Below are 13,959 nucleotides of genomic sequence, written 5' to 3'. Positions count from 1 at the left end.
GAGCGACACATTTGATAAAACTTGTAAGTAGAGCAGTGAACTACTAAGGTAATGGCTTCAGCGTTTGAGAGCGGTTTTGATTTTGCGGCGTCCTGATTGGTTGGCAAGGATGGTGTCTAAGTGTCCCGATTCCCCATTGGACAACCGAGCTGGAGTGACGTTCACGGCCGCCCAATGGGAGGCTGCCACACTGTGGTAAGGAGCGGCTCCGCTGCCAGTGTTAACCACCACCACCACCCCTGACTGCACCGCCTCCGTCTCTTTCTCTTTCGGCTCTCTTCGTCTGAACCGTCCGCGGAGCTTCTCAGCCTCGGCTTTCCCGTCGCAGTGAAAGAGCAGCAGCGGCCGCCGCAGCAGCGACACGGATCGAACACCGAACGGCTGTATTCAAAGGCTCCTCAGCGGGACTAACAGCTAGTGCTGCAGCGTGATGTTGCGGCTCATCTTCCTTGCGGCTCTCGTCGGCTTCTCGCGAGCCAGTGATGTGCTCGAATACACAGACGACGATTTCGAAAGCAAAATTGGAGACCACGACCTCGCCCTGGTGGAGTTTTTCGCCCCATGGTGAGCCGCTAAATAACATTTGTATTAAAAAAAAACTTTGCAGATGTGACGGAAACGCTTGCTAAGCTAATTACCGTAAACGTGATTGATTTTTGATGGTTCGCACGCCACACAACGTAAACAGGCGTTGCTTGCTCTGCTTATTAAGCCCAATATTAACAATTCTTTTGCCTAATGCACATTTTTCTAAATGTAGAGTAGTGTGTTATAAGAACCGTTTGTTTTGCCCAAATGAAAATAATGAAGCTAGTTATCGAACGATAGCGTGCTAGCGACTAGCGTAGGGGTAGAGCTTACTCACGTCATTTCAATGATCTCGAAACAATGAAATCCTATCAGGCCGTAGTATTAAAATCGATGTTTATCAACTGCTAATATTTGACATGTACCGTTATTTCAATTTTGTTGAATCGGTTTTAATTGAAAGTACCTGCGAACAAGGAAGTTGGGGGCGTGCCTTTGTTTGTTGTAACGTTCTCATTGGTCCAGGAAGTTTTGGTGTCCACCTCTGATTGGCCGAGCGCGAACTGTTACGTGTTTCAATGTGCCAAAACTTGACTATGATCGAAGAAAGACTTAATCCGACATGTCAAAGCACAAAATTTAACGTTAAGGTTTTACATCATTATCGAAATATTGCAAAAACTAATTGTCTATTCTTGTCATTTCCCCCCAAACCCCTTTCAACTGTGATTCTTGTAAACAATACCCTTGGTGCTATTTTTAGGGGGTGACTAAAAAATATCAAAATTCTACTATATGACGCTTAGAGATGGATAACGTACACAAGCAGTTGTATTTCATAAATGATTGATTTATTTAATATGGCATTCCTTTACTTTCTCCCTGTCGTCCCCAATAAGTAAATTAGGGTCAATACACTTGTTTATTTGAAGTATTTCAAGACTGACAGTATTATCTTTTTGTGCCTGAGTCAGCATTGAGCGAAATGGTATCACGTTTCAATTCCACGACTTTGCAGGAGGACTTGATCCAACCCTGAATACAAATACTCGGGTTAAGTGTTGTCTCATGGTGTGATCTTCTGCCCTTTTAGGTGTGGTCACTGTAAACGTCTCGCTCCAGAGTATGAAGCAGCAGCCACGCGTCTGAAAGGCGTCGTCCCTCTCGTAAAGGTACAGCATCTTTTCAAACGCCACGTCGCGTTTCCGTCTCGTGCTCCTTCAGACGGTGAAAGCCGTTGTTGTCTCTTAGGTCGACTGCACAGCCAACAGCAACGTGTGCAGCAAATACGGCGTCAGTGGCTACCCCACCCTGAAGATCTTCAGGGACGGAGAGGAACATGGTCCTTACGATGGCCCCAGAACTGCAGGTACTTGGACAAAACATTATTTTGTTTTCTGCCGGTACCTGTATGAACCCTCTAACAGCGGCCATTTTATAAGACGGAGTCTCATCGATCGTTAAGGATATAACGCGTGTGTGTGTGTGGAAAAAGAAGACCATGTGTGTCCCTCTACGCTTTTGAGATGCTCCAGTTTCAGAAAGTTATTTTTCCCTCAACTCAGATTAATCACCCGCACCGTGGGTCATCTCACTTTCCCACTTGAAGCGTGTTTTAATTTAGCCTTCACAATCACACCAGTTTCCAGGCGCTTGTGAATTGAACATGCCATTTAAATGTAAGCACTTTTTAAATTTATCTTCCTTCCTCTGTAAATGTTGAGAATAAGATCTGTTTTTTCTACCAATTCTACCGTTGACAGTTTCATAATTAGTGGAAACTGATTTAAAAAAAAAAAAAATCACCCAACTTGAGAAACTTGGTCCTCCCGGTAAGCCTCCTGAGTGGGAGCACAAATTGATGGCGACGGAGACAAGACTGCAAACAGGATATAAAGCGTGCCCGACCAAAAGTTTAGGCTGGAAGCTCCTACCGGCTTTGTGTTTTTTTTTTTTTGTTTTTTTTTTGTTTAAACCTGCATTGAACAATCCAAACTATATCCTGCAGTGTGAGGCAGCACTTAAGCTGAGTCTCTAAGGCCGTGTGTGTGCTTGAGAGTATCGAGAAGAGAACCCATGAAAGTGTGTGTGAGAGCCTGATTTTGAATAAAGAAAAAAAAAAAAACCCTGCTCAGCTCTACACCACCGGAAGTCTTACTGCATTATTTAAATTTTATTGTAAATATTTGATTTCTCTCTCTCTGTAGACGGGATCGTAAGTTTCCTCAAGAAGCAGGCGGGCCCTGCCTCCGTGGAGCTCAAGACCAACGCCGACTTGGCCAAGTTCATCGACGACCACGACGCAAGCGTCATCGGTGAGTTGCCCGTCCGTCCATCCGTCGGCGCCCTGTGTCGCCACGACGACGGCGCCACGCCCTGATCCCAGAGCTCCCCCTCCTCACCTCAGGGTTCTTCGCTGACGACAAGAGCACGGCGAACAGCGAGTTCCAGAAGGCGGCCAGCGCCCTCAGGGACAACTACCGCTTTGCCCACACCAGCGCAGAGGAGCTGCTCCTGGCTCAGGGCATCGACTCCGAGTGAGTCTCGCCGCGCCGCGACCTCTCCCTCCCCCAATCCCCCCGATCGACCAGGCCGCGACTGAGATCTGTGCTTTCGTCTCCAGGGGAGTCGTCCTGTTCCGTCCGCCGAGGCTCAGCAACAAGTTCGAGGACAGCGCCGTCACGTTCGGCGAGGACAAGTACACCAGCAACAAAATCAAGAGGTTCATCCAGGACAACATGTAAGTGTGTGTCTTTGTCATAACGGGGCAGGGTTTTTTTTTTTTTTTTTTTCGTCTCCGCAATATCAACACACTCAAGAATATCAATGACACACACGCTTACTTCTAAGTCGGCTGACAACGGCTTTAACAAACGACCACTTCACTGAAGCTGCTGAGCTCCCGGGAAGCCGCATTTTCCATCCTGTTGTTTAGACGAGGGGGTAAAACGAGACTGCGATAGTTTCCACCGAGCGGTCTTTCCGTTGGTTCACGCCTTTCAAGGCGCCGCTGCATCGCAGCACCAGGAAGCTGGGTTTTATCTACGTGTCTGAGAGCAGATACTTTCACATTTCACCCGGATGCGGGGTTTCCTCGAACGCCTCTCAGTTTTGCTTTCAATATTACCGTTACGGTCGAGCTGCCAGGAATGTTTTTCTGCTCGCTCACATATCACGTTTCCCCCTCCCCCCCGATGTTTGTGCAGCAAACAAAGTGAAAGTTTAATTTGCCCCTCCCCCCCCCAGATTTGGACTCTGCGCCCACATGACGGATGACAACAAGGACCAGCTGAAGAGCAAAGACCTGCTGGTGGCGTACTACGACGTGGACTACGATAAAAACCCCAAAGGGTCCAACTACTGGAGGAACAGGTGGGACTTTGTCCGCCGGTCGGCGTTCAGTCGGTATCAAAAACCGGGAGATGAACCCGATAATGGTTCCTCAGGGTGATGAAGGTGGCCAAGGGCTTCCTGGATCAGGGCAAGAGGCTGGCCTTCGCCGTGGCCAACAAGAACGCGTTTGGCCAAGACATCTCGGAGTTCGGCCTGGACAGCAGCTCGGGGGAGGTGCCCGTGGTGGCCATCCGCACCTTCAAGGGAGAAAAATACGTCATGGCCGAGGAGTTCTCGTGAGTGTCCGTCGGTTTGTCCGTTTTTGTTTTTCCCCGCTGTTAGAACGTGTCCCTTCTCCCAACAGCCGCGACGGAAAAGCTCTGGAGCGCTTCCTGCAGGACTACTTCGACGGCAAGCTGAAGCGTTACCTCAAATCCGAGCCCATCCCGGAGAGCAACGACGGACCCGTCAAGGTGAGATAATGATGGGACGTCTTCCTTTCGTTTTTTGCCGTGTGAAGAGCGCGCGAAACCTAATTACACTGTCACATCCGATTGCCAAACGGTCTTTTTTGGTTGTTTTAATTCATCTTTATCGCACGAGAGTTCACCTTTTCCTGATCATTTTAAGAAATATATGCTGAAACAGCTTTTCCGACATGTTCAAACTGCGTCGGGTTACTATTATTTTACCATCATGTTTTTTTTCCCATGACCTACTCAGTAAGAAGTTTGGCACTCTCGTGTTTCGGCAGTTCACTAACACTGAGGACCCAGCGCTGCCCCACTGGCACATTTAGAAAACCCAACCAGGTTCTCTTCGAGCTCCTCAAACTTCTTTGCGTGTGCGTTCACCCCTAGGTCCTCGTGGCGGAGAACTTCGACTCCATCGTCAACGACGACAGCAAGGACGTGCTGATCGAGTTCTACGCGCCGTGGTGCGGACACTGCAAGAGCCTGGAGCCCAAATACAAGGAGCTTGGCGAGAAGGTGACGACGCTGCCGCGCTTCTCTTTAGATTGATATTTTTGATCCGTAAAAGCATATGCCAGAAAATGAACAGCTCCCTCAAACCCCCGTACTTTGGCAAATAACTTGTTTTTCATTTTATTTTTCCCCCTAAAGCTCTCAAATGACCCCAACGTCATCATCGCCAAGATGGACGCCACTGCCAACGACGTGCCCACTCCATACGAAGTCAGCGGGTGAGTAGCTTCACAAGTAAAGTTCTTTTTTAGAGACGAACCTGGCCATTTGTTGCCTGGGTTCTTTTACCTGCCAACAAAAGGGAGTGCATAAGTTTAGGGATTATTTTCAATGAACAGGTGACTGTAAACCAGTGCTTCTCAATTATTTTCTGAAGAAGAAAATCTCAAGAAAACGTCTCGCGCCCCCACCCACTCTCCGCCGCGACTATAAATAATATCATTAGTCTAATAATTCTTACAAGTGTACCTCTGCATAAAATGATATCTTTATTAACATTAAAGAAAACAAAAAAGAATAAAGTATAGTTCGACTTGCAAAAAACAATACCTTTATTAACATTGCTATTAGTCTGTAACAGAAAAGATTTTAGGTGTTAAATTTCCTCGTCTCCCATTGTAGTCACAGTGAAGCCAAGCGCTACGTACGCTTCGTCATATCCCTCGTCTTAGCTTTTAGCTGACTTTCTTTCATCTCATCATCCTCGTCTCTCTGCGCCTTTCTTTTCATCCCTGTTAAAAAAAAATTCATGTCGTCCCTTGAGGGTTCGTTTACTGCACTTCATATCGCCTGCTCGGTGCAAAAAAAAAACCCCTACGCCATAGAGCTCATACTTCCTGCAGCGCCACTGCCGACTACTGTAATGGATGTGCAGTTACACTTTATTCTAGTACGGCAAAAAAAAAAAAAAGTATGTTCCCCAGGGTCAAACGCTGGCTCCACTATTTGAGAAGGACTGCTTTAAACCAACAAGGTCTGTTTATTTTTCTACATTTCTCTCATTTTTCCTCAGTTTCCCCACAATCTACTTCTCTCCGGCCGGGCGGAAGATGAACCCAAAGAAATACGAGGTGAGCACCGAGTCTCGAGAGCACGGTCCCGGTCTCCAGCTCGATCTGACCCGGCGTTCTCCTTTCAGGGAGGTCGCGAGGTGAGCGACTTCATCTCCTACCTGAAGAGGGAGGGCTCCAACCCCTTGGTGATGCAGGAGGAGCCCAAGAAGAAGAAGAAGAAGGACAGGACAGACTTGTAAAAAAAAAAAAAAAACGCTTCGACCGGAACTCACCCCCGCCCCGAGGATCGGGGGAGGGGGATCGAATGCAGAAAGAACTAAATTATATCCCACTCTTAGTGAACTACGAATGCTCTGAAGCCGAGGCGACAAAAGACGCGGCCCCTCCCCTTAGGTCCTCCGCTGCTCTGGGAACACTGGGAGGAGGGGAGCGGCCGCAGGGCCTGCCCCAGGTTTCCAAAAGATTTAGCAAAGAGGGGGACAGCTTCTGAAGAAAAAGTTCTTTTTTTTTTTTTTTTTTTTTTTGTTTTGTTAAGTTTTTTTTTCCATTTTAATTTCTTGCCCCTGTCTGTCCACTTCCTCTGATGCACTTTGGTTTGATACCAGTTTCTGTCATCTATCGCCGCTTTGGTTTGGTCGTCGTCCCGCGGGGGTTAATGTTCATGGTGAATTACAGCTTTTCATTTTTTTTTTTTTTTTTGTACATTTGGAAGGATTGTAAAATAAAAAGGCCCACAAAATTCAAACGGACTGTATGATCTCATTCGTTTTCCCAAACGATCTATTCGTTGTGTATTTCGAAGTTGGCAAAGCCTCGGCTGGTATTAAAACCTTACAATGAAAAAAGAATCAGATGTCACACGGACACGTCAATTTCCTCAGCAGACTTATGATCTCATAAGCCCAACTATGATCTCAGACTATAATCTTCTGTAATCATTGAATCCAAACTGCTGCAAAACTCTAAAGGGATTTTTTTTATACAATGACAGTAAAATTTGTATTAAATTCTTTACTTAAAAGCAGCATGTTGAAAAATGCAAAAAAGGGACTGGCAGTTTGAGTTGTCAGCTTTCTTTGCTGTTGAGTTGTGGGCACTGGGTTCTGCAGCAGATGGTTCAGTTTCTCTATTAAGAACAGACACAAGTGATTTCCTGGATTCCTCATGGAAATAAACAATTTTGCTCAAAAAAGTGTGAGTATAATTTTTTGACAATTCTTTTACTCGAATTATTAATTTTCTAGGACGCATGCTCTAATTTTTCTTTTTTTTGACCTTTACATTTAAAGCAGATGCGAAGTGTGAGTCCTGTGTAACTTACTGGATCACATTTATGTTTATGAATCTTTATGAATTCTTAGCAAGTTCAGTTTAAAAAGGCTGAAATGTGCAAATTATAAGCCAACACTTACATGACGGCAATTCTCATTTAAAACTATAATCACGTTTTGTTTTGTCAAATTTTGTGATTTACACTTAAGTGAATAGATGTGATTAGACTTTGATAATTTTAAGAACTGAAAAATATAATTAAAACCCCTTTTTTTCGGTATCTTTACGAGTGTCACGTTTATTGTAGTTTTAATCCAGCAGACGGCGAATTGACACTTCCGGGTTTCTAACCGTAGAAGAAGAAGCAGCGCCATCAGCCAATCAGAAGACGGGGACCTACAGCGCATGCGTCCGGACATGTCCGTTGGCTCCACGTGTGACGACGAGAGGTAATGATAATGATTCATTTTTTGTAACGTCTTTTGCTTTTTTTTGTCCTTTAGCACGAATCGCAAACAGACATCGTTGAATTTAACCCTTTATCGCGCGTTTCACGAGGGAAATAAATACGCTTGTAATTAGCGGGTTTGTCAAGCTAGCAGTCCGGTTGTGTTTCACGGATTATGACTATTCAGCGTATACTTTCGACGTCTTTCGCTTTTCCCACGACTTCCGTGGAAGACGCATGATTTATCTTTCAGTCACGATCTTTTAACATCTCGTCATGGAAAAGGGCTGTGAAACAGAGCTAAAATAGCCGTTTATTGGATTTTGTAACGACGGCGGCAACCATGAGGCTGTCGGCGTCCAGATAACGTTTCTCCAATCACACCGAAATGTTACGTAACTCAAAGTGCCCGGTTATTTCCTGTCAATTTCGCGGTATGTCAATTAAAAATATTTTTTTTGTGCCTCGCCATAGCCTCCCCTTGTAGCCTACTTCACTTGCCCTTTTTCGAGTTTTGACAACTCAACAGCGCCACATTTCCCCTAGCGGATTATTTGGGAATTGCAGCATTTTGCATGGAATTAAAAACTAAATTATGTACAGATTTAAACGTCAATCGTTGCACTTTTAACACCCCCATCCATTCAGGAGTCACTTCTATCGCATGGCAATCCCTTCTTCTTGTGTAGATCCTGTCATGACATCAATGCAGCGCACACTTTCCACTAGAAGAGGGCGCTGTGACACAGAAATCCCAATAATTGTAAATTTCAAAACTAAAGCATGAATGGGAAAAGCATTTACTGCTTTTCAATCCAAAGGAACAAACCCCAGAAATAGCGGCACTCTGACAATTCCAGGATTGTTATGACCTTATTATTATTGTTGTTATTTACTTTTTCCCACCCAATGTACGGCATCATTTTTGGGAGCAATTTTCCGAGATATATCCTTTTATGGTAGTGCCTGAAATGCCCCGATGTTGTTGTTGTGGTAATATTTAGTGAGGGAAAGGTTCATCGGAGGCTCCAAACAAGCAAAAGAGCCGCAACAAAAATGCAATATTGCTCTTAAGTACAACAATATCCATGGAAGTCTGGTGTCTTGCTAACGGGTTCGGTGATGCTAACACAAATCTGAAGTTCGTTTAGCGATGGCTGATCTAACGTGTTTTTTCGTCTCCTCAGAAATGTTCACCTGAGCAGCTTGGTTGATTGACGATGGCCGAGCTGTCAAAGAGGAGCAAGTCTTCCTCCTGGAGGCTCCCCAACAATACCTCGCTCCTTGGGAAAAGAACCATGCTGCTCCGCGCCGCCGCGGCCACCCAGGCCCGGAAGAAGCGGCGTCAGGGGGCGACCGGCGTGAAAAGGAAACGGGCGGAAAGTGAAAACGAACCCATGGATACAAATCAGCCGATCAAAAGAACTAAATGTAGCGACGCAGAGCGGGAAGGTTTCTGCCACGTGAGGACTGAGGGCGAATCCCCCGGGGTCTCCTGGGCGTCGGGGGTCCCGGACGCATCGGGGTCGGACAGCGGCTTCAGCTCGGAGGCCAGCCCGTCGGCCAGCGGCCGGAGCTCGCCGTGTCCCGACGCCGTGGTGGCGCTGGACTGCGAGATGGTCGGGACGGGGCCCGGCGGGTGCGTCAGCGAGCTGGCCCGCTGCAGCATCCTGGATTACCACGGCAACGTGCTGTACGACAAGTACGTGCAGCCCACCCGGCGCGTCTGGGACTACAGGACGCGCTGGAGCGGCATCCGGAAGCATCACCTGCAGGACGCCACGCCTTTCGCCCAGGCCAGAGAGGAGGTGAGAGCCAGGAAAGCCTCATCGGACGGTTCGACCGCAGCTTCGCCGACACGTTAACTTCATGTTTGCCCTCAGATACGCCAGCACCGCTTCGCTATATTCATTTAATGCTAACGCCCGACCGTTCTGTCTTCTCGCCGGGCAGTTTTAGCCATAAAATCTCCCAAGACTACTTTTAAATATCACGAGATAATGATTAATGAGCTCATCACTGAATACAGGTCTTTATGAGTAGATTAAAAATCTAATTAATCGGAGACCTTACAATTATTTACATGACCGATTGTGGTTTTTTTTTTGTTTTTTTTAACAATTTTAATCCGCGAAAGAAACATCAAAATATACGTGACATGAACACGCATTGTGCTCAGATGTTGTTAGCAGGCGTCTGATCACGTTATAGGGATGGACCAGTACGCGAGTTTCTTCAGAAGGGATGGAAGTGCCATTAATTTGCATTTATTGATTAGTATGGGTTATTAAAGTAATTGATACTCAAAAGTGCTGCATGTAAGTATCAGTATTTTGCCACCATGGAATCCACACTTCCATCTCTAGTACAAAGCTAATATAACCATATTTCACACTAAATTGCTGCTACAAAACTAAACTTTTACAACATGCGTGCGGATGCAAAGCTAACGTTCCCGACATGCGTGCTAGTATTTCCAACCTGCATGCTAGTACATAACTAATACAAAAAAATGTTTATGACATGCATGCTATTAGAAGGCTGATATTTCAGATCTGCATGCGGATGCGAAGCTAACGCTCTTGACATGCATGCTAAGACAAAGCTAACATTTCAGGCATGCTTGCTAATACAAAAGTAAGATTTTTGACATGTATGCTATTTCAGGGCTAATATTTTCGACATGTATGCTATTTCAGGGCTAGTATTTCCGACATGCATGCAATTTCAGGGCTAATATTTCTGACCCCCGTGCTAATGCGATGCTGATATTACTGACCTCCGTGCTAGTATTTCCAACATGCATGCTATTTCAGGGCGAATATTCCCAACATGCATGTTATTTCAGGACGAATATTTCCAACATGCATGTTATTTCAGGACGAATATTTCCAATACGCGTGTTATTTTAGGGCTGATATTTCCGACCCGCGTGCTAATCCAGGGCTAATGTCCCTTACATGCTTGCTAATGCAAAGCGAATATTTACGACCTGCTCGCTAATATTTCCGACATGCATGCTATTTCAGGGCTAATATTACCGACCTGCGTGCTAATGCGATGCTGATATTACTGACCTGCGACCTGGTATCTCCAACCTGTGTGCTAGTATAAAGCTAATATTACCGACCTGCGCTCGAGCTCCAACACGTTGAGCGTTGAGGTGCTAACAGAGGGTCGCACTGTTCCTGTGATACCCTTAAAGTGTAACGAACAGCACATTCTTTTGTTACTTCCATCCAGAAGTTTCTTATATTTACTTTTCAACAAGCAGCATCCGTCACACCGCACGGCGGTGAACTCTGACCCCTGGAACGTTCCACGCTGCAAATTTTAAGAGCCATTACAATGCGTTTATTTTTCAACACAAAGCTGCTGGGAAAAATACTTCATGAAATATTAATGTTGCACAATCGCCTCTCTCTCCCGCAGATCCTCGGCATACTGGAGGGGAAGGTTGTCGTGGGACATTCGATCCACAACGACTTCCAGGTGCTGGACCTGGTCCATCCCGCCCACATGGTCAGGGACACGGCCACGGCGCCGCTCCTCGCGTGCCTGGCCGGCTTCAGCCGCCATCACATCCCCTCCCTCAAGACCCTGGCCGCCACGCTGCTGAGCCGGAGGGTCCAGGTGCGGATATAAGGAGTGCACTATTTCGACATCGCTTATCATTCTTTTTGCTTATTTTACTGTTATTTTCCAAATTCTCCCAAGTGGCGCTTTAAATGCGTTGATTTCAATTCGTTAATTACAGAAAAAAAATTTGCAGTAAGAAAATGAACTCATTTTAATTACACATTAGTTATAGAATAAGATGTGGTTTATTGATCCCCCATAGGGGAAGTTCTTGTCACAGCAGTGCAACAGTGATAGTATCAATAAATACATAATTGATATTATTACATGATGTATATAATGATATTTAGAATTTGAGTATCCCGTCATGGGAATTGTATAGTTATTTAAATTCATTTCCATAAATGTAGGACTTGTCGTTATGTCATATTTTTATGATGATGTTTTATTTATCTTTTATTTTGCCATCGTCATCAAACATCTGGCGGCGGGAAGTTTGTCTCCGTAGCTGCTAGCGTTGCCAGTTAGCGCGGCGGCGCCTCTTCTTAGCATCGCGCTTAGCATTGTCGCTTCTCCAGGTCGGCCGGAGCGGCCACTGCTCGGTGGAGGACGCCCGGGCCGCCCTGGACCTTTACAAGCTGGTGGAGGTCGAGTGGGAGCAGGAGCTGCGCGGCGGCGGCGGCGGCGTCTCACAAGAGCCCGTCTTCGCCGCCTCCAACCACTACATGAAAGACGAGTACTGGCCAGAGGACCTGCAGCAGGATGACCTTTGACCCCTTCACCCTCCAAAGGAAGACCGACGACGTCGGAGCAGATGAGCGTCCAAGGTCATCCGGCTGCCTCTCAGGACTGGGACCGGACGACCTTTGACCCAATTATGTGCGAAAATACCTCACAGTGTGAAGAGAATCAAGAAGGGGAAAAAAAAAACGACGAGCGGCCCGGAGACGGAGGCCCTGCTCATCTCACTAGGACGAAATGACCACAAATTTTAATTTATCGCGTGGGAGCGCCCCCCCCCCCCGTTTCGATCGCGTTTTACTCGTGAAGCCAGAGCCACATGTCAGGAATCGGACATCGGATTGAAATGGCCGTCGGTCCGTGTGACACGTGAATGAGAGGGTGAATGTTTGGACGTCCCCGCTGGACAAGTGAATGTCTATATTATGTATTTTTACGACATGAGTGAGGGGATGAATGACCGATTGTATGCCCATATAAGGAGTGAATGCTTGTGCGAATGAGAGGGTGAATGTCGGTATAATGTATTTATTTGGCGTGAATGAGAGGATGAATGGTTGCATGATGTGCGAATGTGGCCCCGCGATCCAGAGCGAACCCCCTCCTCCCGCGCAGATCGACGACTTCAAGCGGCGAAGGGACGGCCGCCGTTCCGTCACGCGTGGCCACGCCTCCCAAGATGGCCGCCCCCGGGTGTCCGTAAACTGTAACCGCCGCTCGTCAGCTCGCCAATTAAAACAAAAAAAGTGAAATCAGTCCCCGCCGTGTGTTTTCTCTAAAAGGTTCCGAGATGTCGGTCTCGGCCTCGAGGCTGCAAGACAGTAACCAGCAGGCGGCGCTCCGCCATCCACCCGCCGCCGCCGCTTCGACCACCCCCTCCCCCCGCCGCCCCTTTTTCTGCAAAGCCTGACCTCGAGCCTCGGAGGGAACACAGTGCCGCATTGTTCGCTCAATCCATATAATTTTCTTTTTTTTTTTTCCCCCCGTTTTGTTCCCCCCCAAATCGCTTTATTGAGCAGATCAGGCCCGGTTTAGCGGATTACTGGTCGTCCACCCGCTGCCGTTCTGTTCATCTGGAGGAGGAGAACGCGAGGTGGTGACGTCGGCGTGGTACCACCCGGGAAAAAACCTCCAGAACACAAAATGCGAGGTTGCGTGTCCTTTCTATTTTATTTATTACTGTTGTAAAAACTCTTTAAACAAGGTTTTTTTTTTCTGGAGACTCGTGCAAAAATAACAAAACAGGAGTTATCCAAAAAATAGCATTAATTTCGGGGACGGTTTTACCTCGAATGTCAAGGGGAAAAAAAAATCAATTGACAACGTTTGTTTTTTTGGAAACCTTATTTTTAGACAATTAATCCGGTCCACGCAAGCGCCTTAATTCGTGCTAGAGGCACAGTTAATATCTGGTGATATAAGTGTGAAATGATTGATCTAAATAAAGATCGGCATCTTAAAAAAAATAAAGATTGAGCCAATCATCCAGGTGAGGTCTGATGCCATTGGTGGATTCTGCCAATTTGTTGCATCCATGTTGCTCAATTCCAGGTTAATGTTCGTACTCGACGTCTTCTCAACACGATTATATAAAGCTTTACGTAAATCCCAGGTCTCACACACACATACATACAAATACGTATCAAGGTAATGGTCATGTAAGTAAAGTTGTTTCAGTACTTCCATATTATTTTTTTAATATTAATGAAACCAAAACGAATAAACAAATCAAAATTCACCTCATTATTGGCTATAAAGGCATTCTTTAAATGTATTTATTTTGTAGTATTTCCCCTAAAATATCTTTAATTTCAACTGAATTCCTTAAAGATTTTTGCAAAAAAAATTTTTGCTGTTTTTTTGTTTATTTTTTTCTGCTATCTGGATGTTTATTTGGCATTCATTGGAGGAGGTCGTGGGTTTGACCCTTTTGACTTCTGCAAAATTTTCAAATACAGGACTGTCAGAAAATTAGAATATTGTGATTTTTTTTTTTTTTTCTGTAATGCAATTACAAAAACAAAAATGTCATACATTCTGGATTCATTACAAATCAACT

General features: G+C 45.8%; 2 protein-coding genes across 2 annotated transcripts; both read left to right on the top strand.

The window, feature by feature from the left end:
• The first annotated feature begins 257 nt into the window (after window positions 1-257).
• On the top strand, window positions 258-6,605 carry pdia3 (protein disulfide isomerase family A, member 3). The gene is made up of 13 exons (XM_086149173.1): window positions 258-564; window positions 1,622-1,700; window positions 1,780-1,897; window positions 2,736-2,843; window positions 2,936-3,065; window positions 3,152-3,268; window positions 3,775-3,900; window positions 3,975-4,157; window positions 4,226-4,334; window positions 4,722-4,850; window positions 4,986-5,065; window positions 5,860-5,917; window positions 5,986-6,605. Exons 1-13 carry the CDS (start codon window positions 431-433, stop codon window positions 6,097-6,099), a joined length of 1,485 nt encoding a protein of 494 aa, XP_086005299.1. The 5' UTR covers window positions 258-430; the 3' UTR covers window positions 6,100-6,605.
• A 917-nt stretch (window positions 6,606-7,522) lies between these two features.
• Window positions 7,523-12,655, top strand: isg20 (interferon stimulated exonuclease gene). Its single transcript, XM_086149130.1, has 4 exons — window positions 7,523-7,581; window positions 8,768-9,388; window positions 11,013-11,213; window positions 11,738-12,655. The coding sequence occupies exons 2-4, from the start codon at window positions 8,801-8,803 to the stop codon at window positions 11,930-11,932; spliced, it is 984 nt and encodes a 327-aa protein (XP_086005256.1). The 5' UTR covers window positions 7,523-7,581; window positions 8,768-8,800; the 3' UTR covers window positions 11,933-12,655.
• The last annotated feature ends 1,304 nt before the right edge of the window (window positions 12,656-13,959 follow it).

The sequence above is a fragment of the Fistularia commersonii genome, chromosome 7 (assembly GCF_037954325.1).
Source record: "Fistularia commersonii isolate RoL2024-O1a breed Wild chromosome 7, RoL_Fcom_v1.0, whole genome shotgun sequence".
Lineage (NCBI taxonomy): Eukaryota > Metazoa > Chordata > Actinopteri > Syngnathiformes > Fistulariidae > Fistularia > Fistularia commersonii.
This window is presented reverse-complemented; position numbering and strand designations above follow the sequence as displayed.

What these genes read in the sequence shown, in the direction of transcription:
- pdia3 (XM_086149173.1), top strand. Translation starts at nt 431, where the DNA reads ATGTTGCGGCTCATCTTCCTTGCGGCTCTCGTCGGCTTCTCGCGAGCC. An exon ending in GCGTCGTCCCTCTCGTAAAG is followed by an intron (nt 1,701 to 1,779) that starts GTACAGCATCTT and finishes GTTGTCTCTTAG; the next exon opens with GTCGACTGCACAGCCAACAG. An exon ending in TCCAACTACTGGAGGAACAG is followed by an intron (nt 3,901 to 3,974) that starts GTGGGACTTTGT and finishes ATGGTTCCTCAG; the next exon opens with GGTGATGAAGGTGGCCAAGG.
- isg20 (XM_086149130.1), top strand. Translation starts at nt 8,801, where the DNA reads ATGGCCGAGCTGTCAAAGAGGAGCAAGTCTTCCTCCTGGAGGCTCCCC. An exon ending in TCGCCCAGGCCAGAGAGGAG is followed by an intron (nt 9,389 to 11,012) that starts GTGAGAGCCAGG and finishes TCTCTCCCGCAG; the next exon opens with ATCCTCGGCATACTGGAGGG. An exon ending in TGCTGAGCCGGAGGGTCCAG is followed by an intron (nt 11,214 to 11,737) that starts GTGCGGATATAA and finishes TCGCTTCTCCAG; the next exon opens with GTCGGCCGGAGCGGCCACTG.